Here is a 27,974-nt window from a genome sequence, read left to right on the forward strand (position 1 = left end):
TATATATATATATATACCTTGCGACATGTAGCCTGCGTTAGGCTAACCAAGACTTGTCATTTGCAATTATATTGTTGTTCTTTTGTTAGTGTTGACTGCTTTTATTGTACTCATTTGTAAGTCGCTTTAAATAAAAGCATCTGCTAAATGAATCAATGTAAATATATAATATGCCAAAATGTTATAGTAAATTCTAGACTGGGCTTAAATCACAGCTGAGAAAGATCTTCAACTGGTCAAGGCTGTTTTTCTGGTCTCCCAGTCTCGTCAAGCTGGTCTGTTGCCTGGTTTTTGTTTTTTTAGGGTCACATTGTTCTCATATGCAAACAAATAAAGTAAGAGGAGGAACTCAGGATTATGTACATTTGCAAGAGAATGACTTAAGTGATAGTCAAGGTTTTTCAGCTTTCACTTAGAATCGTAGTGTTTAAAAGTAATTTCATTTGTTATCCATAAGCTGACATACAGTAAATTTCACCCCATTTATTATATTGTGAAAGCATTTCAATTAAAAATGATTGAAAGGTGATCAACAACAATACCTTTATACTTAGAACCATACAATACTTTTGAAGGTATAGTGTTCAATTTCTCTCTCTCTCTCTCTCTCTCTCTCTCTCTCTCTCTCTCTCTCTCTCTCTCTCTCTCTCCCTCTCTCTCTCTCTCTCTCTCTCTCTCTCTCTCTGTTTGCCTTCATGGAAGGTGAGATGTCTACAACAAAGAGAAGGAGTTAGCAAGACCATATAATTGCCTAAACAGCCAGTCTTGAAGCCAGACTCAAATTTCCAGCTTAAAAAAAAAAGTTCTACACCAACAATACAATAACGTGAGGTCAGCAGCATTAGCAAAGCATTTGGAGCTCATGATTCTGAATTACTCATTTTGAACAATATATTTGCCCTAAGGGAAACCCTCTAAATGGAATTGTAGAATAAAATGTGGTATGTGAGAGCTGTATTTGGGTCATGGCTATTTGTGTCCAGTGGCGCCCCCAGAAAATTTTAACAGGGGTGGCCAAATGAGGCCACAGTAAATTTTGGGGTGGCACATTAAAATAAAGGGGAAAAAAATGAAGGGTTTGCAATGTAGACAAAAAGTTATATCTCTGTGAGTTCTAGGATTTTATCGATAACGATATTAGACTATTTTGCTGAGTGTTATTTTGCTGATATCTTATGTTTAATTGTGCTGACACCTGGTTTTATAAATTTTATTTTTACCTTTACACCATTGTTTCTAAAAGTGTGCACCATCTTTTTGGTCAAATACTTGCATTTGGGCTTCTACCAAGCAAATGCAATCATTATAAACAAAATTGATCCACATATCAAAATGAAAAGGTTCCATAAAATGTGAAATTAAAACCGCCAATAGGTGGCAGCGAGTCACTGTTAATAAGTGAGTCATTGCGATTGAACCGAATCATTTAAATGGTTGATTCATTCAGGAACGAAGCACTTTAATGTTGCTCAGAGACTCAAAACTGTGGCTGCAGCAGGTGCTGTATTTTTTTTTTCACTTCTTAAACTATTGTGAATTTACATTCTGCATTTAAATGAATAGTGCACTGCAAATCATCCTAGGGGTGGCCACAGGGGTGGCCAGAGTTTATACAGGGGTGGCCACCCCTTGGGGGCGCCCCTGTTTGTGTCAGACAAAAGTAGCTACATGCACACAGACAAACTCCAAACTCGTGACACTTAAACTTCATGAAAATCAGCAGAAAAGACATTACATTCAAAATGACAGATTATTTTTAGGGATTTTAACATCAAGGATGCTAGAATTTCAAGTGTAAAATACAGTACTGTTTCCTTTGTGAATTCTAATGCCTTCATAAATATTATGCAAATTAAATGTTACCATAAACCAATGATGTACAGAACATTACCATGATAAGACTCAATACATTTGTGCGTATAGAGTATGAATGATGATTTCTGTTGCACTCTTAGTCATTCACATATTTTCCAGAGTCCTGGCCTATTATAAAGTGCACATACAAGACCAAATCACTGGAGTATTATTTGTATATAGTAGTTTTTCATAAGACGACAGCCACCAGACAGTTAAATTCCACTTAAACCAGGACTGGGGCACAGGGCAAGTTCCTCACAGAGCCATAAATAGCCACCATTTAAAAAATTGAGAAATATTCTTGTGGAGGACTGGACTTTTCATGTGTATATGCTGTTTTAGCTTAAAGTTGAGGTAAGAAGTTAATAAACATTTTACAGTCAATATATGACTGTAATATTAATATACAACAGTATTGGTCCAGTGTGTCACCAAGGCGCCAGGAGATCCAATGATCACTTCTGCAGAAAACATCAAATCAAGAATATGAGAACTAAATGTTAATTACTTTTTAACATTTAAAGGGACAGTCCACCAAAAAAAACAAAAAAAACATTTACTCTCCCTCATGACTTAATTTCTTCTGCAGAACATAAAATAAGATATTTTAAGAACTTAAGTTACCAAGATTGTTTGAAATATCTTCTTCTGTGTTCAGAAAAAGAAATGCATACAGGTTTGGAACAACATGAGGGTGAGTAAATGTTGACAGAATTATAATTTTTGGGTGAACTTTCCCTTTAACCTATTTCACATTATGCATTTACCTGTTTATCCCTCTGAAGGAGGGGCATGTGAAGAATGACACTTGTTTTTCTGTGAGAGAAACAGGTTCATTAATTCTTAATTTGCATAAGTCACTACTGCACTCATTTAGTCACAGGCTCGGAGCTGTTATTAACCTTATGGCGCAGATGGTAGTGAAGGGCTCGGTCTGAAAGCCATGGGTGTTTTAGCGACTGGGATGCACTCATTCTCCAACTGCACAAAAAAATAACAATAAATAAACATTCATCAAACCACAAACATACTAGCAACATTTTAGAATTAAAAAAGCAGGATTTATCAAATTTAGCCAACTTTTGGGGACACACAAACCTTTTGCTCTTCACGAGCAGGCGTGAGATGAAATCTTTGGCCTCCTCAGAGATGTCGACAAATTCTGCCTCTTCAAAACTCCACTGACATGCCAGGATGTTATTTAGTGTCTCATTATCATCCTCACCCAGGAACGGAGACAAGCCACTGAGCCTACACACGCAAACACAAGTTTTAGAAAATTCTCTCCTTTCGGTATTATTTTGACTGTTCATTGATATCTGTTTACTCACAGCATGTAAGTGATGACACCTAAACTCCACATATCAGTTGGGAATGAGACAAATTCATAGTTGATGACTTCAGGAGCCAGGAACTCAGGTGTACCAAAGTTCACCCTCAACTTCTCCCTAGGTTTATATCTGAAAGGAAGAACAAAAAAGGTGTGAGAGAAACAGTTGAATCATGAAGACAGGCAGAAAGAAAGCAAGTGTATACCCAGACTTAAAAACAAATACTAACCTCCTTGCAAGCCCAAAGTCAATTATTTTCACCTTGTTAGTTTGTCGACTGACACAGAGAATGTTTTCAGGCTGTTGACACAGTAAACAGGGATTTCAAACATCTTGTTCTTTTCACTTAGCTGTTCAAATGCATGTTATTAACAAGACTGGGTTTGGCACCTTTAGGTCAAGGTGTAATATGTACATCTTGTGCATATACTGAAGCCCTTCACTGATCTGTCTGATGAACAGCACCGTGTCCAACTCGGTCAGCTTGTAGTTCTCATCTATGATCCGGTCAAACAGCTCTCCGCCATCAACACTAGGGGACACAGGGTACACAAAATGCTCATAGAAACAAAGCATGTGAGAGACGATGTCTGTGTGTGAAACAATGGGTTTGTGGATGTAACTTACTACTCCATCACTAGAATGATTTCATGTCGTGATTCAAATGCAGCGTAGAGCTGGATCAGATTGTCATGATTCAACTGGTTCATCACTTCAATCTCACACTTCACTACCTCCTGACAACACAAATGTGAATGAAAAGCAATAATTCATCACAATACATATATATTAGTATTGAAGTATAATGGTTCAAGGACCAGTGCTGTTATTAATTATAAACTAAACTAAATTAAAACTATGATTTTTTTTAAATAAAAGTAAATCTGAGATAAGATAAGCTATTTATTTATTATAAAAATTTTAACAACTGGTCAATTAGAAAGATACTAAAAGTTAAATAAATAAATATAAAAAGAGTTCAAATGAAAAAGAAACACATAACCACATTAATAAAACTAATATTAAAACTGAAAATAAACATTTTAATAGAAACTATTACATAACAAAAATATCACTGTTGTGGGCAATTAATTGGTCCATAAGTTGATTGGCTGATTTAAAAAAAAAGAAAAGAAAAAAAAGAAAGAACGAACGAAAGAAAGAAAACCACTAACTTAAAGTCATTTTAAAATGGACATAGACATTTACCTTCTCTTTCTGACTCCTGGCTTTGATGATCTTGGCTGCCAATACGAGGCCTGAAGATTTCTCTACACATTTGTGGACCATGCCAAAGCGTCCTCTATTAAAATCAAAATAAAAACGCATTTAAATCACAAAATTTGAAAACTGGAAATTCCCACATCCTTTGAATACCGCAAAGGAAATTTACTGTAATCTCCTCCTGTCTCTCTGTATTTACTTTCACTAAGAGCTAAAATGCATCTGCATGTCTCGCTCTCTCAGCTTCTTTCTTTCCCACACACACACACACACACACACACACACACACCTGTCTGTCACTTTCATCCCCTTGTGTATCATGTGTCCTATAAGCTCTTAAAATGCTTAGCAATCTTATGCCATGGGTTTAATATCACAGGCATCCTGCTTTTAAAATTCCATTGATGTAAACGGATCTAATGTAATATGATGCAATGTAAATAATAACTCACCCTCCAAGAACTTCCTCTTTATTGATAGTGTAGTAACTTGTAATCTGGTGAGTTTTGGTTGTAACTAGACGGTGTTCAAATGGTGCAGGTGGAGGAGGGGAAGAATCTGTGGAAAAGATATGAAATGTAACTACAGTACAAAAAGGGAAATATAATTACAGTTATCCTCAGAATGTACAACTGTTTTATTACCAATGACATATTCATCAATTACTGGCTCTGCATTTTTCCTCTTCTCTTCTGTCCTCTCTGGTCCCACCTCTGCAGCTTCAAGTCCTGCCACCTCTTCCTCCTTCAATTCCTTATCCTCCTCCACTCGGCTTTTTTTAAGTTCATCTGGCAGAGTCTCATCAGTAACATGCCTCTTAGTGCTGAAAATTATTTCCAGATTCTCCTCACAGCTACATGAATATAGAAATTAAATGGTGTAAAATACAAATAGGTCTCGTTTTAGTATATCTTATTTTATTTAAAAATACAATTCATTATATAAATTCATCACATTTTAAAGTATTTTTTTTTTAAAATGGAATATGTATACTGTTTTTATTTAATTACACTTCTTAATAGCCCTTCAAAAGTTAGGGGTTAGTTAGATTTTTAAAGAAATGTATTTTATTTTTTACATATTCAACTGATCAAAAGTGACGGTGATATCTATATACCACTTCAGATAAATGCTGTTACTTTAAATATTGGTAATAAAACCAATACTGAGTAGTGTGTTTACAATGAATCATTTTACTTATTTTAATCAAACTCACACCTTAAAGTCATTTTCTAAACAAAATATCCAGACATACCTTTCTGGTGTGACTGTAATGCTTCCATCTGTCCGGTCAGATGAGTTCAGAGCAGCTAGTTGGTTTACTTCAGATAACCATAAAGCCTCCTCTTTCTTTAACCTATTCTCTTCCTCCTTTTTATCCTCCTCTTTTATCTGAAATAATTCAGAAACAATTTCTTGCTCTTTTGCCTCTTCTTCCACTGCAGCCTGTTGTTTGCCATCCTTTCCTTCCCTGTATTTGTCTACTTCTTGCTCCTCTTCAATAAGATCCAGATGTGCAGCTGTGCTTTGAGAAAGCTGATTGTTCTGTTGGTTCTGCACTTCTTCAAAACCAGCCTGGAATAAGTCTAGAAAAGGAAAGAGGAAAATAAGAAAACAGTAGAAACAGAAGAAAATAATGACATTAAATGACTTTAAATCTTTAACGTTTCTTCTTTGTTTTCTGTCAAACCTTTTGTTGTTTTAAATCTGAAAAAAAAAAAAGCTAAAACTTTCAGTTTATTTACAGATACCAATTAGATTTTCAATGTGATTTCTGGCGTTTAAACTTTTTTTTCCTCACCTGATGCATCCAGTGGTTTCTTTTTCTTCTGGGTTTTCGACCCCTTTTGGTACACTTTAGATTTATCACTACCATCCTTTTCTCTAAACTAGAGAGAGAAAAAGAAACAACAGTAGAGAAATTAATTTAAAAATATGATCAAAATTTTGACAAATGTATAAGCACAGGGTCTCAAGTGAAGTGTCATAAATATTCAGAAAAACCTATTGTGCATGGTATTTTGAACCTCAATGTTTCATTGAAAATAATAAAGTATAGCCATTGTAAATAACAAGGTTCTCATTTATTAACACAATAAATGACAAATAAAAAAATAAAAAATAAAAAAAACACCTGCTTTCAATGTAGTCAAGTGACGTGACATTCAGCCAAGTATGGTGACCCATAACTAAGAATTCGTGCTCTGCATTTAACCCATCCAAAGTGCACACACACAGATCAGTGAACACACACCCGGAGCAGCGGGCAGCCGTTGGGGGTTCGGTGCCTTGCTCAAGTCAGTGACACATACATTCATTTAAATGCTCTGAGTTTGAACGGGCAATGAATCTGATATTTCTAATCACAGACAATCTTCTGCTATGAGCTGAATGCACAGTCATGTCCTTGAGCTGGTACTGAGAATCACTCATTATGTCATCATAGGTCAATTTGTTTTATAAATGGCTTAAACCAATGAAAAGGACAATGAACCTGGCAACCCATGTTCCAGAAAAGCCACAGGTGAAAATGCAGCACAGCTAGAAAAAAAAAAAAAAAAAAAAAAAAAAAAAAAAAATATATATATATATATATATATATATATATATATATACGTATATATATATATATATATATATATATATATATATATATATATATATATATATATTAATAATAATTTGGAAATTAAACAAAAAAAAATGAATATTTAATGTATGCGCATCCAACTTCTTTATGTTCAATATTTATTTTACACTTAAGATGACAAACAAACCCCAAACTACACAAAAAGCAAATCAGAACAATTCATGGGTAAACTAAACAGACAAACAAAAAAGAGAGTAACAAACATGTAAGTCCACGTTTGTGCAACAATAACCTTTTTAATCCATTCACAGTCAGCTGCTTCACAAACATAAATATTTATATACTGAAAAATTGTGTTTTTGTGAATTTGTTGGGCTCATTCGTCCACTGTAGTTTGTGTTTTGTGTTTTCATCTGTACTTCAGGAAGTATGTCTCCAAATGAGCCATTTTTAACACTTGATTGGTGTATAAATCATTTAAACTCACCCTACAGCTGGATCTTGAGTGTGTGTTTTTCAAGAGACCCGCCGATCTTGAGCGTTTCAACACTTCAGCAACAAAACTGACAACCTGCTGAATGCCGCTGACCAGTCGCTCCAAAGATTCAAGTCGCTGATCCTGCTGTTCCTCCTTCTCTCGAACAGCTTCTAAAACAACACGCACGTCACACAACATCTGCTCCACACTTCGCCCACCTGTAGCTGTGCCTTGATCTTGACCGATGGTATCCAGTAGAGACGCTTCCTGCAGGGTGAGGATGCTGTCCATCTTATCATTCAGATCACTAACTTGTCCTTCAATATGTACGAGAGCAGAAGATGTGGAGGATTTTGAAGAAGGCTTATCAGGAAGTGGTGAAGATGGACATTTGTATGAGGTAGAAAGCAGAAAGGGAAGCTGTTCTTGCTGTGGCTCTTCCACCATTCGATCGTTTCTGAGCATGAAGTGGTTTGGAGTCATAAACCCGAGCAAGAGACTTGACAAGATTAACGCTCATGATGACATTTTAAAACAATTAGAAGTTTAGTTTATTTTCTTCACGTCCCCTTGAAAATGCATCCCAACCTACAGTTCATTTGTTCCCCTTCTAATTCTCTTGCTCTCTCGTTCTGGTGTCTTCAGCTTCAAAACCGATGCTTTTTATAGGGGTTATGCATCTTCCTATTGGCTAGTGTGCGAGTGGTCAGTGTAAAGTGGCTGTTTATCCTGGAGGAGGGCTGCTGTGTGCGATTAGACTGAAGCCTAGAGCCAGGTGTCCAGACATTGAAACCAGAGTGGGTGCAAGAAAAAGAGCTTGATGGACTCAAAGAGTGACATATCAACAGCACTGACAGATCTTTTAAATGTATGACTTTTAAATGTCAACTGTTAAACCATTAGATTTCTCCTGATTGACTGATATTCAACATCTCAGATAAAGGGACTGTGTTCGTATTTTACTGTACGTGACTTTTGAAAAACTGGGACAGAATAGCTGTTGAGACACTGAAATAGTATTTTAAAGGAAAGAAAACATGTTGACAGAAATTCAAATGTTTGCTGCGATGTTTGTTCCCACGGTCATGAGAAAAACATAATAATATTGAAAAATGTTAAAACTGAGATCAATTATCTAAAAAGGTATAGCAATTATTACATTTAAAACTGTGTACAGTTTCTAGTGGCTGTTTATTTTAGTAATTTATTTGTTCTAGAATAAATAATTTCATATTTATTCTAGATTTAAGTTTTGTTCAGCTCAGAATATTTAACTGACTAAATTACTCCTTGTAAATGTAATATTTCTAAAATGCTTTTTATCCTTGGTTCAGAAAAGCATCAACAACTGATTTGAAAATGTTTAATTTCAACATTTACTGGTACATTATTAAAATAAAATGTTGTAGCTATTAGTATAAATGGACCTGAGCTAACATGAATTAACAATAAACAGTGGTACTTTTATTAACTAATGTTAACAGATTAATAAATACTGTAACAAATATATTGTTCATTGTTATTGTTTGTTAATGCATTAACCAATTGGACTTTATTGAAAAGTGTTACCAAATAGTTATGCTCAGCTCAAAATACTTAATTGGCTATAAATTATTATTCACAAATTAATTTTATTTTATTTTTTTAAATCCTTGAGAATCCTGGAATAACATTGACACTAACTTGAGCCACTGATGCTGTCAATGGAGCTTAACTTGTATTTAACCAAGAATTTTCTTTTAAAAACTTTCCACCACCCCTCTATCTCAAGTAACCACATGTGAGTAATTTTCTACACACTAACCGTTCAGCGATGAACTGGCCTTTAGTTGCTAACCTTTTCACAACACCTTCCTGTTCACCATACAGAAATCTGACATCCAACACCCATTCATTTAGCAACATTAACATCCAAAATGAATACAAATTTAATAAAGAATGAGCTAAATTTACAGATTTACACAAGTAAAGAGAACGACAGTAAGGTAAGACAATCCTCAAACACACACAAACAGGTGCTACAGTATACCTTTACCATAAACAGATAGATATAGTCCTGCTAAACGCTCTTTTCACATGCTACACTGTAACACGATAGCTTGTAAATATTAACAACAGCTAAGTAGAGGGACTGATAACAGCTAAGCATACAATAATCTTATTTTAGACTGGCTCATTGTGTGTAACACTGTATATGATAGGCCATCCCATTAAGAGCACACAGCTGATTGCTTGGAGGCGTAATAGTTTGTTTTCTGATTGGCTGATGTATTAATAGCTAGCCGCTGAACATTCAGTAATCTCGAGAGGATTGGTGGTGCCTTTGGTATGGGAACTTGATAATGTGAAGTGAGCTTTAGCGTTCTGACAACAAGCGCTTATGAAAACAGACTGTGCTCACATTCCTTTGTGTGATGGAGAGTGTTTGTGTTCTTATATGCCTGACTGTGTGTATTTGCGATTTAAATGCTGATTACAAAACCATCTAGCCTCACATTTGCTATAAAAAATGCATTCTGATGAATAAAACATATGGGTTCAACTAGTGAAGGCAGAGGGACTGTTGCTCACCCATGACTTTTATTCACTGGAAAGATTTTGCATAAATGTACATGATCAAATCAGCATATTATAATGATTTATAATGATTTTAACAATGATTTATAATTCATTTTAACAATGATTTTGTGTTCCTGTAGCACAATTGGTAGAGCTTTGGGGGTTCGATTACCCGGGAATACATGATAGGTAAAAAATTATAGCCTGAATGCACTGTAAGTCGCTTTGGATAAAAGCGTTTGCAAAATGCATACATTTAATTTAATTTTAATTTAATTTATGAAGGATCATGTGACACTGAACAGTGGCGTAATTACTGCTGAAATTGTATGTTTGCCACGACAAGAATAAATTACATTTAAAAATGGATTTATTTAGAAAATAGTTTCTTTCAAAAATATTTCAAAATCTTAATTATTTGACAGGCAGTGTATATCGCACTCATGTTTCCTTAATGCCTTGCAAAGATCCTGATAAACAAACAGAAATCTAATGAGATGGAATAAAAGGTTATGGCATCGCATGTGTTACATAATGGGGGAACATGAGATGATGGCCCTGAAGAGATGATCACAGATGGGCAAAGAGCTAGGGATTATATGACGTGTAGAATATGTGTAGAATGATAAACAGGACTCACACAGAGACATAATTCGTACTTTAGCAGCTGCAGACTAATTGTATAAACTGTCTGGCAGTCACAGCAGATGTCACATAACATCAGTGCTGCAACAAATTGTATTAAACATCAAAGAAATACACAAACAATCTTTTAAACACATTTTATCCATGGCAACCGAAGTCAATGGCTACTATAAACTGATTGGTTACCAACAATTCACAATATATATATATATATATTGTTTGGTTTCAGCAGAAGAAAGAAAGCCAACAGGTTTGTGACAACTTGAGGGTAAGCTATAGACTGTATAAAAACATGGACGATGTGTCCCTGACGTCACCCGTAGACTCCTGAAGTGTGTTTTTGAGGCTTAAAGTGTGCAGAACGGGCCTTCGCCATCTTGGCAGCGTGTCACCACGCGACTCTCACGGACAATCGAAAATGGGCTAAAAGGGGGGAGCTAGTTGCTGAAACCACACCCCCTTAGCACGACGGCACTGTCAGCAGCAAACCACCTGTCACTCAAGTGGCCACGCCCTTAATTATGCAGAACTTTAAGTCTTAATACAATTTAAACAGATGAGTTATAAAAAAATTCACCCCCCTCAAAGTTTTCAAGAAGGGCAAAATTAGCTATATAGACCAAAATCTTTTTTTGCACCAGGCTGTAAACATGTTTTTTTCTACTGTAAAGTTGGGCATTTTAACATGAGGAGTCTATGGGATTGACTCCCTTTTGCAGCCAGCCTCAAGCGGCCAGTCGATGAATTACAGCTTTAGTCACTTCCTTTTTGACTTCATGAGAGAGGTAAGCAAATTCTGACAGAATTTTCAATTTTGGGTGAACTATCCCTTTAAATTGTGACAGTTCAATTGATTCACCACAAGGTGGCAGAGACTACATACATAAAATGTATGTCAGCGCTCTACTGCATGGGTTAGAAACATCAAGTATGCATATGAAATATCAGTTCATGGTTTAAAAAAAATTAACTTAATACAGTGTTTTTTGGAATAAAGTATAACAGCCCTGCCTCCAGAACAACCAGTCTGAAGGTGATGACAGCCCATAAAGTCAGACTGGTGCTGAATACCTCTTTAACTAACTGAAGAGACTGAGTATCAGTCACCTCTTTAATGCCTCAAAACTAATCCCCTTATAACTATGTTATATGTGTCAAGTTGGCACAAGCACATGGAAATGTGTGCACTGGCCAGAGAATGTTCATTTGCGTGTGTGAGAGAAAAGAAAATGTACAGGTGCACCAGTTACTGCACAGAAACAATGCAATCCTTACTAGAAACTGTAAGCAGAGAACGTTTTTTTGTGCACATGTATGTGTCCATAAGAGTGTGTTGCTGCATCTCAATGTCAATGTATGCATATAGAGAAAGAGCATGTGCAGGAGGCTATTTCAGGGTGGGACGTAACAAAATGCCCCCCATGCCCTGATGGATTTCATCCTCGCTATACCTTCTCTACCCTCCCTCCCTTTCCCTTCAAACTTGCCATCCCAGGAAGGTCACTGAGTGTATGTGAGTGAGAGGGTGGTTGGCACTGTGTGTGCACATGTTGATGTGAGGGAGTCCTAGGGAAACACTGATGAACTCAACTTCAGGTGACGACAACAGCTGGCCCACGTGCATTTACAGAGGATTCAACCAAACTTCCTGACTCCATTGCATGACTAAATTTGATAATTTCTGTCAGGATTAAATATTGAGAATGTACTGCATGTTTTGTCTTGTTGTCCAGTAAAACATCTAATAATCCCTGCAGATCTTAATATTTACAAGCAAATATTTTTAGATGCAAAATTGTTTAAATGTTAAGAAATGTTTTTAGTGACCATATTAAAGTTTTATGCAATGACATGATAAAGGTGGGGAAAAAAAATCTAAGACATCACGACTGTACTGCACAGTGCAACAAATAACATTTTTACAACAAATCTTATTTATATATTATTACAAAAGGGTTCCCTGGCAATGTTTTACATCAACACAGATATAAATCTATTTATAAAGATATTAGATAGATCAACTTAGTCATATTTTCTAAATGCATGTATTCAAATTGCTTAGAATCAGCATAAATATGTTCATTGTAAAAACTAATTATTATAAAAAGTATAAACATGGTTAAACTATGGTTAGCTGTGGAATAAGATATAATAATTTAGTTTAAATAAGATTAAAACAAATTACATTTATTGATAATAAATATATCAACATTGTTATTGCCCATTTAAACACATTCAGTTTATTAGTACTATTACTAATAAACGGAGTTTTTTCCCCAATGACTGACAACTGTACGATACATAATATGCAGTGTTGGGGAGTAAGCTTTATGTAATGTAATTACAAAATAAATGTTACTAATCAGTTACTGAGATTTTTTTATTTATTAAATTAGTTACTTATGAAAATGTGAATGATTACAAAGTTGGTTACATATGAATATTTTCTGTAAAAATGAGTATGTAGAAAAATATGATTTGTTGCTTTGCCTGTTTTTGATGTACATGATGCCTCTTGCCATTTAAAGGCTGTTTAGTAAAGCAGAGCTGTTCTGATGTATTTGATTGGTTCTTTTGTTTGAATATGCAGCACACCACGTCTGCCAATTACATCAATCCACATTGTCACTGAAAGCTTTAGGCTACGATCTGTCTGTCAGTTGCTACCTGAGTGCAAAAAATGTGCCTCAGTGCAAAATGTAAAAAAAAAAAACACATTTAATTCAGAAATATGAAACGGGTGCTAATTTAACAGTTCAGTTCAAAATATGTTTGTTAACTATTAAATTGCAACCGACATCACCTGAGGAAGCCTCACACACATACAGATTTAACTGACTATTGACTATTATTGATGACTATTCATTCCCAAATTGCATTGACTGCTCTAAAATATAAGAAACCAATGCTTCAGGAGTTTAGGACACATCCTTACTCGATAAGAGTCAGTCCTATTTGGGTTTATTTATCAATCTTAATTTAAAGATTACCTGTTTTTTCCAAGGTATTGTTAGAATCAAATATTTCATGTCTATTGAAGGTAAAAGTGCAAAGTAACGAGCTAGCTATAACTACCAATAAAGAGTCACAGTTACAGTTACTAGTATTTGTGGTTGAGACGCATGTTGTTCTGAATGCCACTTTGGGCAGGAGGACAGGTCATTAAAATTACAATGGAATCCAAACTGACATGAGAGAAGGAAGACAGTAAATCACAGTATCACTCTGTTTACACTATAAAGTGTCTGTACAAACTCAGTTTCTATAAAGTTAGTGCAGTGCAGTGCTACTGTAGTTTCCCACTAGCAGTGCCGTTCGGTCATTTAATTTTCAAAATATTTCTATCACAATTAAGAAATGTATTAATTGATTTATTAATAAGCTATATGTACTGAAAAGCATGGGTTCTTAGTATCAAGTCTTTCTGTGATTTGTCTGTTCAGACTATATAGTTGTGTGCTAGTCATGTTATAACACGTTCTCTAAGAAGCCTAGCTTATTTCCTTTTTTGACATAGAAAAAAAGATTTATGAATCAAATTAAGCAAATATTCTATAATAGTATGTACATATTATGATATTATGCACAATGGACAATGAAATGGACACAATCCTCAATGGACCCTTTTCACAAGACTGTGATGACAGGTTCAACGGTCATCAGCATCGTAAATCCTCGAAAGTTTTTTTTTATTATTATTAATGCATTTACTCTATTATTTGTAAAATATCAACTTTGCATCAAATAAAGAAAAAAAACAACAGTTAATGCTAAATGCGCGGGTGTTTCCTAATGCAGTGTCTATAAGAGGGATTGTAAATTTGACATCGTTGACTGCCATAATCAGTCTTTATAAATTGTTTTCCTTTTATTGAAAGTCATGATACAATACAGTGGAGTGTTTCTTTTGCTATTTGACCAAATGGGAATGCAGAAAATATATTTGTCATATAGTCTCCCATTCACTGCTCTTCAAGTTAACCCAACTATGACGACTTCCACTGCTGAGAAAAACAGAAATGTTTATATTTAGCTTTAAAATCGATTTCTTATGTGCATCACTAGGTTCAGCCATCTGTTTTTAAACAAGCTCTCAGATAACCCAGAAACCATAGTAAAAAATATATATATATATGTATTTCTTTTTTTCTGTAAAATGTTATTAAATACATTCATTCATTTTCATTCAAAAGAACATTATGCAATATTACTACATTATATAATACTTAACAGCTTTTTTGTTAAAATTCAGTTAAAATTTCTCTATTTTCTTTAAAGCCCTCATAATTACCATCAGGAAACATACTGTACCAGGGGCTTTAAAATATAAATATACAGCTAATTTAACTTTACCCCTTGTGGATTATAAAAAGCTAAAGCAAATGGATGAAAAATGTATTTTATGAACTACAGTATAACACAATGTGTAACCATTCAAATCACATATAAATAAATACAATCAAATTTAATGTACACAAAATAATCTGGATTAGCACAAAAAAAAAATTGTCAATTTTGGAAAGAAAAAGTCCAATTTGAATATATTCATAAGTTTGTACCTGAATGTCAATAGATGCACTTTCTGGTGAACTGTCTCTTTTCCTCTTGTATGTAAATAAATTCCAAAATCGTCTCCATAGGATGGATGCAACCAAACACACACTTCCCACAATCCAAAGGTCCTTATCTTGCAAGAAATTCTCCATGGCAACTACATTCACACCAAGCAAGCCTCCTTTTCTTTTGAACTTTCCTTAACTTTCCGTAATCCGTAATCTGTCTCCCTCTCTTTCTCTTTCTTTACACACCGGTCCTGTTGTTGACATGAGCCGTAGAGGCAAGCTACAGATTACAAAATGTGGGCAGTCACAACAAAGGAGAGACGTGGGCAATGGGAAGAGAACGCCCCCCCCCTCCCCCTCCATAAAAGGAGCAAAACATCTGTCAATCAGTAAGACAAGAGGTGGACAGGTGGAACTCTGGCTCATGGCATAAGGAGGGCAGTTAGCAGAACTCTATGTATCCTTAACATTAGACACAGCACTTAAAGTGCTCATACACACACAAATACAATGGGGTGAATGAGATATGGTCTGTATAATCTGACACATCCATATGCAAGCACCATACTCAGCATAAGGTACACTCTGAGGCTCCAGAACATTTAAAAGAGAAATGGCAACTTGTCATAGATTCTCCACATGTGTGACTACTATAATCAGACTAGAGATATGCGCACGTACACACTGACATTCAAACACACAGTCACAGCTATGCAAAACACCAATGCTCACACACTCACAAAGCAATAAGAGATATGTTGGGGTGGGGGGGCTTTAAAACCATAACAGTAGCAACCTGATTTAAATAGACTGCAGTTCTTGGGTTACTTCTTTCTGACTTTGCTTTGCACCATATACTGTAGGTCATCACAGTTATATAAGCATACAGTAATACAAAATAACAAGAATTGAAAACTATAAAATAAATTTAATAAAAATAAAGATGAAAAAAATTATATGTGTGCTTGTTATTGTTTTACAGTAAAACCTTAACAGAGGCTACACTTTAAGATGCTTCATTACTGATTTTCTGGAGCTCAGCCATCCAGTTACACAGACTGTAAACACACGGTCAACAGGCAAATCACTTATTTCTTAAAATGTCTCAATTATAACTTTCAAATACTAATTGGTTTCCTACGTCTTTTCTTTTTTTTTAGTAAAAGAGAACATGTAAGTGTGACCAACTCTGCTCAGTTAAAAATACCCTCCTCTTCTTCACTAAGTAAGTAACAAAGATATCACATTTTGTTACAATTATATATTTTTTTATTACTAGGGTATATGCATAAACATACACAGCTATCATTTGACTTTATATTGCTTTTTCCTCTTATCATTTTGTGAAGTGCATACTACTTTTGGCCTCCTTAAAACAAAATTTTCACATAAATAATGAAAGGAGTCAAACTGTGTATCTAAACTCAATTCATGCTGTGACATCCTACAACCTCATCATCTGCAGAGAGAAACTGCCCTTCAGTCACACCAGAATACAGATAATGATGAAGGATTGTGAAGTTCACTGGACCTTGGTCTTCACTACACTATGTTTTATGTTCTAGTTTGTTTTATTACTTTACTTTACTATGTATGTTCAGTGTCCATTGTTATTCATTAATGTATTTTGTTATTAACTGCTGTGAGAACACTGAAATTTTTGCTACAATTTCACATCATTAAAAAAGGACCTAATTGACACGTTGTTATTTTTGTTGCTGATTTTATGGAAAACCCTAGACACTTCAGGATATTATAAGACCAGGCAGATAGAGGGATAAAAAACTATATTAATAAATAATATATACAAATACTCTTAATTATATTAACATACTAATATAAATGAAAAACTATCATAAAAATGCTATTAATAACACCAATAAGGTCCTATATAGCATTTTCAAAGCATGGTTCTATATGGAACCCTATAAGAAAGGTTCTATTTCCTCAGCACTGAAAAAGGGTTCTGCTATTGTTACAAGCTATTGTTGTATGTATGTATATATATATATATATATATATATATATATATATATATATATATATATATATATATATACATATACATATATATATATATATATATATATATATATATATATATACATATACATATACATATACATATACATATATATATATATATATATATATATATATATATATACATACATACATACATACATACATACATACATATATATATATATATATATATATATATATATATATATATATATATATATATATATATATATAGGTAAAAGTTAAACAAAAAACAAAACAAAAAAATACATATAGTTATTATAAAACTGAAATTATTTTTTAAATAATTATCTGTTTAATCAGTGACCAACAGGTTTGTCTTAACTTTGCTCAGATACAGAGAACGTGTGAAAACTGATGTCAAATCACCAACAAAAATGTTTAATATGCAAAACAAGCAGATACTGTAGCTGCATAATGTATGTTTAAAGGGATAGTCCAACTCAAAAAACAAATACTAACCATTTTAGTCTCAGATATCACTGATATAATATAAGAAATGTCACAGGTATAGTCATAAGACCTACTGTTAGTTTTGTAAGCCCTACTGAGTCAGCAAGCAATGCAGTAAAATATTAAATGAACTGGTGCCCCCTCCTGTACAGTCAGTAAAAATGCACAATGCCACAGAACCTTTATGGTATATTCTACCTTGCCTTGCTACTTTTTTTTAAGTTGCTAAACTTTTTTGGTTGTCCTGGCATGGCATATGTAATTTGGACTGCGTGTTAAAGTGTGCATGTGCAATCTCTATAAAAATAACCAGGAGTATGGCATAGCTTGTAAGTGAAGTAAGTATTAACATTGCAATGAAAATTTTGACTTAAAAGCATTTTCTAGTTATTTTCAAATCACCTGTGGTATGCTGTCATATACTGTACCACAGACATTACTATCCTCAGTTTACAAAACCTAATATGAAATAATATAAAACATTTACCTGTAGTTGGACTGATTCGTGGTAATACAGCCCCCTCTGTGGACATATTTAAAGCAGTACAACACACCTAGCTTAAAATAATATACAAACAACTCTCTCTTTTACTGTAGCTTATACAATAACGTTTAGAATTTTGGGGTTGTCTCATATGCCTACCAATGCTGCATAGGTTTAATAAAAATTACAGCAAAAAAAAAAGAAATTCAAATTGTGAAATATTATTACACTAAATGTTTTCTATTTGAATATGTTAAAATGTAATTTATTCCAAACTTGAAGGCGAATCAGATTTTTTTTTAGCAGCCATTACTTTAGTCGTCAGTGTCACATGATCTTTCATAAATCATCCTAATATGCTGATTTAGTACTTAAGAAACATTTCTTATTAACACTTATCCGTGTTGAAATCAGATATGCCGCATAATGTTTATGGAAACAGTAATACATTTTATCAGGATTCTTTGATGAATAAAGAATCAAAAGAACATCATTTATTTAAAATGTTTCTTCTAACAACATAAATGTATTTATACTTTTGATCAATTTAATATGCCATGCTGAATAAAAGTATTTATTTCTTTAAAAAAAAAAAAAACTTTTGAACGGTAGGGTTTACATACCTATCAGATGGCACATAATACAGGCTTTGGCTGTAAACCAAAATATCTGTTCATTCAAATTAACTCCCAAAAGCCAATGTGGATAAACATCTGTGTCAGTGTCTAGCATTTTTTGGAGAGTTACCTGCTCCAGAGTCTGTAGTTTGACATGTTTTAGCTCCCAGTAGCAACGCATTCTTTCTACTTGTTCAAGGTGCCCAAAGAACGCAAGTCGACCCATGCTGAGCTCCTTGGCCTGTGATTCCTCTCCCTCCATGGCTCTGTTGTTAAGAAATGCAGGGCATGGATGGGCAGCAACTGTTTTATTAGACTTGGGACACTGCCTCTTCTTAGACTTGATATTGTCTTCTGAGCTGGAAATATAAAAACATAAAAAAATCAACCAACCAATCAATCAATCAATCTGGAAGAAAAATCTGTCGGCTTTAAAGCCTTCCTGGACCCGATCCTTATACACAAGCATTTGATATTGCACTGATATTGCTTTTATCCACCTTATTTTGCACCATGTCAAATTCTGTTGATTTCCAATTCATTCATATATTAGATTACACAAATGACTTGAAGAATAAGAAAGTAACTGTAAAACTATTTGCAAAACAGAGTGTTTATTATTTTTTACCTTATGATGATAATAATGATAAAAATACTAGTATGCAATATCAATCAGCATAATATTTTTTACCACTAAAATAACACAGTATTGCTGTTACATTGTTATTGCTGTTGCATTTGTTAAAATTACAAATGACCTGCTCCTTGCGTCAGACCAAGGCTGCATCTCATTTCTAGTCTTACTTGATCTTAGTGCTGCGTTCAACACCATAGATCATGACATACTCATAGATCGATTACAAAACTATACAGGTATTCAAGGGCAGGACAGGTATTCAAAATACGGAATTAGCTTCCACTGTTATGCTGATGATACTCAGCTATATATCTCAACGAGACCAGATGAAACTTCCCAATTATCTAAGCTAACAGAGTGTGTTAAAAATGTAAAAGATTGGATGACAAATAATTTTCGCCAAGACAGAGATATTAATTATTGGACCAAAAAACACTACACAGAATCTTGTAGATTACAATCTGCAACGATGTAAAAGACGGATGTACTGTTACTTCCTCTACAGTCAGAAATCTGGGTGTTATATTAGACAGCAATTTGTCTTTTGAAAATCATATTTCCAATGTTACAAAAACTGCATTCTTCCATCTTAGAAACATTGCCAAGCTGCGAAACATGTTATCTGTTTCTGATGCAGAAAAGCTAGTTCATGCATTCATGACCTCTAGACTGGACTATGTAATGCACTTCTAGGTGGTTGTCCTGCTTCGTCAATAAACAAGCTACAGGTATTCCAAAATGCAGCAGCTAGAGTCCTTACGAGGTCAAGAAAATATGATCATATTACCCCAATTTTACAGTCTCTGCACTGGCTATAGCTATAGCTATTAAGTTCCGTATCAGTAACAAATTATAATTACTTACCTATAAGCAGTGTTCGAACTATACCGTGTCCTTTGGGGGAGCCCACTTTTTTTTTTTTTTGTGGGGGGGGGGGGGGGGGGGGGGGTAGAGTGCGTGCACATGCGCATGCCTCAAATAAGGACTTACAACAGCTACAAGTGTATGCACTATTATACATTATCGACACGAGTGCCTCAAAAAAGGACTTATAATGACTTACAAAGCTACATAACAGCTACAATATGCACTATTATACTTTATCGACACAAATTGATAGGTCAGGAAGACAGCCTTGAATGATGTTGCGGTCTCCTCCATTAATTTAGACCTCAATTACTTTATTTGGCAGAATCGCCTTTTGCTTAGTTAATGCCACTTCAATGGCCATCTTGTGTGCAATGCTGTCCCTGTATTTATATATAATTTTTCGCGACTGGTTCTGAGCATTAATCATTAATCCACTCCTCAGACAAGTGCGTGCCAGGTACCTTTTCAGACAGAAGAAGGTTTTTTGCGTCCTTACAAGTTGTAACGAGTGGGAAAAAATGTGGCCCCTTTAAGAGCTGCGCGCTCCCTGTAAAACGGCATGCACTCTGTATGATAATGTATACAAGCGCGACTCGAATCGCCCATGTATGCGGGTAATCTCTGTTTGGAAATCATTTTGTTTTAATCTTGTTTGTTTTGTTTTGGTTACGCTGTGGACGGTGGAACATGGGGACAGACAATTGCCCGAGTTCGATTGGAGAAATAAAACGCGAGTCGTTGTTAAATGTCAATCGCCTCCGTGAGTTTTGTCTGGCCTAATAACTTTGTGAGCTACTCATATTTTTTCCCCCTCCTGACACAACGCGTTACAAAGTGATGCACCCCAAGCTTCCATCCTTAACACACAGCCATGTATATTGGCTCTTCCAGTCTCTCCACTGCTGGCTGTTCCAGTTTAACGCGAGAGAGGACTCGAAGCAAGAAAGCAAGAGGGGTTAGGATCCCAGAGATTACTTTTCTTCAGCTTCATGCGTTTTCACGGTGGGCTTGGCTTGAGGTTTACCAGTGCTTGCAGCAGGTGAATCAGTCGTGCGTCATCACTACACAATTTCTTAATAAAACCAAAATTAATTGAACTACCTTGTTTTCTTTTTGCCCTAGCTATGATGCTATTACTGCATAATGGAAGGACTTTGCGCACGATAAATGGCCTCCAACGTTTATTTTGTTTCTACGAACCTATGACATACTAACATGTGGAATTTGCAGCGCAGCGCCCCCACACCTTCTGTAATCTTAATTGAAGTTAATTAGGTTTTAATCGCCGTCATGCATGAATGAATAATATTTTGCCATCATAATCACATTACAAAACTGAAATTGCACTTAAAAATATTCACATTGTCAGTATTTTTTGAGACCCCCCAAAATTTCAGATTTCTCGTTTTCAGGGGAGCCCATGTCTTATTAAGGGGAGCCGAGCTCCCCCTAGCTCCCCCGTAGTTCGCACTATGCCTATAAGGCCCTAAATGGTTTAGCTCCTGCATACCTGACTAGCTTCTACCACGCTACAACCCATCACGCACCATAAGGTCACAAAATGCTGGACTTTTGGTAGTTCCTAGGATAGCAAAGTCCACTAAAGGAGGTAGAGCTTTTTCACATTTGGCTCCCAAACTCTGGAATAGCCTTCCTGATAATGTTCGGGGTTCAGACACACTCTCTCTGTTTAATTCTAGATTAAAAACACATCTCTTTCGCCAAGCTCCAGTCTGGATCCAGAACACCTGAGAAGAGATGATGCTGACCCTCAGAGGACCTCAGATGATGCTAACCCTGAATCAACAAACAGAACTAACAATTATTGCTAAATGTGTGACTGCATCATATAATAACTTAATTAATAATATTGATAGTTCATCGTCTAGCTGACTACGTCTTGTATTATTATTATAATTTTTTCTAAAATCCTGTCAAATGTGCACAAACTACTAGCTACTACTAAATATTGTAGAAACATAATTTTCTGTAAAGTTGCTTTGTAACGATTTGTATTGTAAAAAGCGCTATACAAATAAACTTGAATTGAATTGAATTGAATACATTGTCTAGGTTGCTAGGCCAACAAAGTTTCAACTATTCACACAGATGATTTAACGGAGCGACACGTCCTATGGCATTCCTGAATGAGCCAGTTCAGAACGAATCGTCTCAGTGAATGATTTAATGACTCACTCATGATGACAGTTGCTGAATTTAGAGTTGTAGGCTACCTGTTTTTATACAGTCTATGACCTGTAGGCTACACTCGTATATTACCCTTACTTTTTGTGCCATATAACAAAATGGTAAAAAAGTATGTACGCAATTTTAAATTAAACAAGTCACTAGTTTTGTTTCATAATGAATCAGCATTCGTTTTAATTTGAATGAATGAATGAGTGAATAAGTCACACATAAAGACAGTTTGCCAACACCTACTGGCTTAACATGTAACTGCAGAAAGAGTCAGAAAGAGACGGACAAAAAACACTGACGGATTACATAACGTGACAAAACTTTATTTGTTCTTACAATTAAATATTGATTTTAGAGGAAATGTCATAATAGTCTCTAATAGTCTATATCTGGTCTATAGCGTCTTTTTTTTATAGATAAAAGCGTTGTTTTTACTGGACCACATTACACACAAGAACAGACTGGAAAGAAATATATACCATTATGTGTGTATGAGTGCATGGTAACGAGTGTTGGGTCAGTGAGCAGGTGCAGGTCAATGCTGACGTTGAGGTTAGCAGCTATAATCAGCTTTGTGGGGGTCAGTTGGTCATTTTTGTGGTTTTAAATTTAAGCACTCAGGCCAAGTGGTGACCCTCGTTTTGAAAGACTATTCTCCATGCATAGAGAAAATAAATATTATGTCTTGTTTATGGACTATGGACTATGGTATGTACTTCTAAAATGTGAATTAGATGGATGGACATGAATGTGCTAAAAAAAAAAGAAAAAAAAAGTACTGGGACCCAAAAAGATGATCAAACTAAAAATATAGACTGCAATATGACATTAAAATGCTGTCACTTGAAACAAAAAAAGAATGTTTTTGTCCCATAACTCATCCTATCATGTATGCACCGAAACTGTCACCAGTGATGAAGGCTGCATTTAGACATGAGCTCTACCTCACATACCCTGATAAGAAGTGTGTTGTTCTCTTTCCAATGGATCAGTTGAGATGCCATTGTGCACATAGCATGCTGATCCATCTAAATGCCCTGGGGTAACAGAAAGTCCTAAACTGGAGTGATCCCCCTGGGGCTGGGACACCCCAGCAACAAGAACAACGCTCTATTTTCAAACCAGACACAAGTCTCAATCGGTTCCATTCACCTTAATAGTGGAGAGAGTTCTTGCCCTTTTGCTTGGTATAGAGCAATGGGTGCATAGCTGTACTATGATCATGGCCTTGCTGTCATATTTTCTGGTGCAGTGTTACAGAGTCTCAATTAAAGGGTTCTGAATGGCTTATGCTACAGTGAAAAGGCAAACTCTTTGACTCTCTGTCAGCGCCCAGCCAAAAAAAAAAAAGTTTTTGACAGTATAATCAGTGCCAGAATTAATTATTTATTAATAGCTGAGAGTTCTTTCCAAGCATGAGATAATCCACTATAATTTTATAATTAATAGTTTTTGTGTCAAGGAATATACAGTAGTTGTTTAGACTTCAAATATGTGGTTTTTGGCTGAGGGCAAAGTCTCTGCGACACATTTATAGGATGTTTCCTATCAGATGTCCAATAGATGTTTATTAGATGTCTTTACAATGTTTATGATTTAGACTGCATGTAAAACTGACATCTTAAAGACCTCTATCAGATGTTTGTACAAAGCAGAGGCTTTCCAGATGAAGCGATCTTTAACAGCCATCTTGCAGACACATTTTATCTGGGTATAAACATTTGTCTGCACACAAAAAGTTTTTACAGTACAAAAGTAAAATGTATATTGTATTTTCCGGACTATAAGTCGCACTTTTTTTCATAGTTTGGCTGGTCCTGCGACTTATTGTCAGGTACGACTTAATTATGAAAATTAATTTTACATGAACCGAGAGAAATGAACCAAGAGAAAACATTACCGTTTACAGCCGCCAGAGGGCGCTCTATGCTGCTCAGTGCTCCTGTAGTCTACACTGAAAACATAGTGCGCCCTCTCGCTGCTGTAGACGGTAATGTTTTCTCTTGGTTCTAAATAAATGCGACTTATAGTCCTGTGAGACTTATATGTTTTTTTCCATATCATGACGTATTTTTGGATTGGAATTTTGGTATTTGTTTATGAAGGGATAATTCTAAGGGATCGGGTTTTATTTATTTGAGTGATCTACCTATTTAAAGATCCCTGTAGGTTTCTTTATAAAATAGTTGAATCTTTGTAACAGCCCTGGTCTCTCTAAACAGTGAAATAACAAGTAATTGATGGCTGTACAGTAAACCAGTTTGCAGCAGGCAGTCCATATAAGGGAAAAATATATGTGTAACATCTGGCAGAAGTTCTAGAAAGGCTAAAGTTGTATAACAGGACGTTTAGTACATTTTTTAAATGTATGTAGGAAATTAATAGATGTTGTCTTGAATAAGGTCCTGAATGAAGTGGACATGGTAACTAAACAGATGAGATATTATTCTTGGGTTGGGATGTTCCTTCGATAGGCCCCTAAGAGAATATATCATTACGTTGACCCCATAGCCAAGAACCCTAGCCAAGTGAGATTTTGGCAGTGTGTTTCTTGGAACATCACGTCTTTGACATCACTTCTTCTTAATTATTTTGACTGACAGTTTTCACTTGATAACATATGGTAGGGAAAATATTTGAGTTTTGAGGATGAATTGCCTTAAATCTCTGCCACTATAAAGGATATTTTATTTGTGTTGAAATCTATGAATGATGACTATTCTGTTGTAAAATCTAAATAAATACAAAGACTATACAGCTTACGGAGTCTTTTTGTACCCATACATAGACACACCAGGGAATGTTTAATCTCTGATCTTATAACACCATAACTTTTGTAGCAGCCTAATGGTAATAGCAGTGCAGTGTAAAATGACACATACTTCAATGCTTATATCAACAGATTCAACACAAACATTTACCAACACACATGCATCCTGATAGAGTTTAAGATTTTATTCGTTAGGAATGATATGTGTGTTTGCATGTAAAGGCTTGTTAATGCAACACCACAGGAGCGTTTACGTTCAATAGAGGCATATGATTATAGTACATCTTACTACAGTCTATTGTAGCATATTATAATATCATATTGTCATATCATATTCCACTTACATTTGAATAGGCAGGTTGACGACAAGTCGCTCCAATTGAGGTTTTCCCTTTTCTCTTCCTTTTGTTGTAAAACACAGTCTGTATCAAGGATGTTTAGCCATAAATCGGCGATCAGCCTCAGACATGGGGTCTTGTCCACATAGTATACACTGTTTAAGTGGCACACGGTCAAGCAGAGAGAGGGAGAGAGACAATCTGTGGGATGTGGCAAAGTCAGAGGCGAGTCAAGTGTAGATGTGAGGTGGGGGTGGAGGGTTGTGGGGGGATAAGAGAAGCACAGGGAGTGGGAAGGGGGTTAAACATGCTATTGTAGAGGGTGTGGAATTTCAGTGCCATGTGTTTCCCTTTCCTGTGTTGGGGTGTGTTTGTGTGTGTACAGAGAAAGCGTGTTTTTACGACCGTAAAAGTCAATAAACCCAACTAAATAACCAAATCTTATAGTGCAAAGAAATTCAGTATCTACTTGTAAAATAAGATTTAAAAACATGTCAATTTATTTATTTTATTTTTTTATATTCCATTAATACTTGGATTGTCTGGGAGGAATTTGCTGACCAAAAGTCAACTTGGTTAAGTTAATTAGGTGAATTAATTGACATCTTTAAAGCAACTGTATGTAGTTTTGTGTATTTTCTGATTTTAGAGCCCCCTACAGTTAAGTGAGTGAAATTCACTGTCGTTAATGTATCACTGTCGTATTTACAGTGTATAGCCTTATAAAGCAGTCTGCACTTTTCACGGAATTTCTTTCCCGCTCACCAAACTCTTTGAACAGACACAGTCAGTTCAGTGTACATTAGTCAGTTTACCACAGTCAGTTTAAATGGTTAAAAAAGAAAACGTAGAATTGCTTTAGGTAGGTTATTACTGAAATGTTTAATGGAAATTGTACTTACCCATACAAATGGAGATAATTCATCTTGAAGCACCCACTCCCTGACTTTTGAAGTCTAATAGGCTAAACCTTTGTCTTGTCACTCATATTATTTATAGCCTTCAGCTGTGATTGAACTGTCAATGAGAAACCACCTCATGGACTAAGTCTTTAAGACTTAAATGTGCACTATTTTTGCAACAGTGCGGTTTCAATAATGCTGTTCGAGGCAGAGGTCAAATGTAGGCAAAATAGCTAAATTCACATCTACAGAAACAGATGAATAACAATTCATCTACTAGTGCTTTTGAGAATGGCAGTGGGACAGACCACCAGAGAGAACAACCAGGTCAAATTCTGTTCTCCTTGACTTATTTGAGACGGTACAATGGGTGATGATCTCTTCTCTGTATGTGTCCATGTAGTTAAAGCATTAAATATTCCTTTATTGTGTTGGAATAGTTTAGCTATGCTATGGGCTGGCACTTCTGTTGTATATGGATTGTGTTCTCATTGAAAATACCAGGATCAAAGCTAAACTGCAGCTGCTCTTGTCTGTTCATAAACATGTATGAGCATGTAATACATTTAAAAGTTTTTTATGGTCATATAACAGAAAATCAAAACAGAATAAGGTCAAGAAAGTGTATGTGTCTAAATGCCGAGTATATCTCTGTCTGTCTGTGTGTTGGTGGAGTAAGTGTTTCAGTATATTTGCAGATGTTTGGTACATTTAGAAAGCAGTGTGTGCCTGCCTGTCTGTCAGTCATAGAGCAATGTTACACAAGGTATTTTCATAGCCAGCCTTTCTCCCTTACCTCCAACCACTACTTCTCTGTCCTCACATATTTAGTTAGGTATCTAAATGAGAACATACTATAGATTTCCATTGCTTTAAATTAAGCTTGTACACATTATTCATTTTCCAAACATTAACTCTAACAGGAAACATTTGCATTTAGCATTAGCCAAAAACAGATTTGCTTTATTTATGAATTAATTTAATAACTGGGGATGTCCCCAAAGGGAGGTTTTCAAAATTAGCTAACTTCTGGGGACCTACTAGAACTAATTAACACCAAACACACACAAATGCTCTAGTGGAAGTATGCATGCAGTGTGAGGTGTGGAAACAGCAAACCATGGTGCTGACATGAAGAGTTTTATTTAAACCTCAATCTGACGTTTAAGTGCTGCTGTCTGTGTGTAATTCAGGAGTAGCAATTGTGTGTGTTTGAATGTGTTTGTGTGTATGTGTGTGACAGAGAGAGAGAGAGAGAGAGAGAGAGAGAGAGTACTGTGTAAAAAACACAGTATCCTGCACACCGAACCGAGAACTGCTATTCCACATGTTACGGACATATTGTAATCTTTAAAATGTGCTTAAGCAATAAACATTAGTAAAAACAAGTTCTTATGACACTAAAATTCAAA

The 27,974-nt window shown here is 35.3% G+C and overlaps 1 protein-coding gene across 3 annotated transcripts; it reads right to left on the bottom strand.

Annotated features, from left to right (window-relative positions):
• Positions 1-682: 682 nt before the first annotated feature.
• Positions 683-25,853, bottom strand: mylk4b (myosin light chain kinase family, member 4b). 3 transcript variants are annotated; one of them, XM_026233376.1, is made up of 15 exons: positions 25,667-25,853; positions 18,977-19,205; positions 6,214-6,301; positions 5,668-5,998; positions 5,057-5,265; positions 4,865-4,970; positions 4,398-4,491; positions 3,816-3,925; positions 3,579-3,720; positions 3,418-3,488; positions 3,189-3,317; positions 2,956-3,108; positions 2,760-2,838; positions 2,625-2,673; positions 686-2,318 (listed from the first exon to the last, which is right to left on the bottom strand). In XM_026233376.1, exons 2-14 carry the CDS (start codon positions 19,106-19,108, stop codon positions 2,629-2,631), a joined length of 1,689 nt encoding a protein of 562 aa, XP_026089161.1. In that variant the 5' UTR covers positions 19,109-19,205; positions 25,667-25,853; the 3' UTR covers positions 686-2,318; positions 2,625-2,628. The 3 variants fall into 3 exon arrangements, with proteins under 3 accessions (XP_026089159.1, XP_026089160.1, XP_026089161.1); XM_026233374.1 differs by lacking the exons at positions 18,977-19,205; positions 25,667-25,853 and adding an exon at positions 7,490-8,702 and having other exon boundaries at positions 683-2,318; XM_026233375.1 differs by lacking the exons at positions 18,977-19,205; positions 25,667-25,853 and adding an exon at positions 15,244-15,507 and having other exon boundaries at positions 685-2,318.
• Positions 25,854-27,974: the final 2,121 nt, after the last annotated feature.

This window comes from Carassius auratus, chromosome 45 (genome assembly GCF_003368295.1).
Source record: "Carassius auratus strain Wakin chromosome 45, ASM336829v1, whole genome shotgun sequence".
Classification (NCBI taxonomy): Eukaryota; Metazoa; Chordata; class Actinopteri; order Cypriniformes; family Cyprinidae; genus Carassius; species Carassius auratus.

Excerpts from the sequence above, each read along its gene's own strand:
- mylk4b (XM_026233374.1), bottom strand. The coding sequence starts at position 7,963 with ATGACTCCAAACCACTTCATGCTCAGAAACGATCGAATGGTGGAAGAG. Across the intron at positions 4,492-4,864 it reads AAAGAGGAAGTTCTTGGAGG|AGGACGCTTTGGCATGGTCC; the intron begins GTGAGTTATTAT and ends TGATTTTAATAG. Across the intron at positions 2,839-2,955 it reads CTGCTCGTGAAGAGCAAAAG|TTGGAGAATGAGTGCATCCC; the intron begins GTTTGTGTGTCC and ends TTTTTTGTGCAG.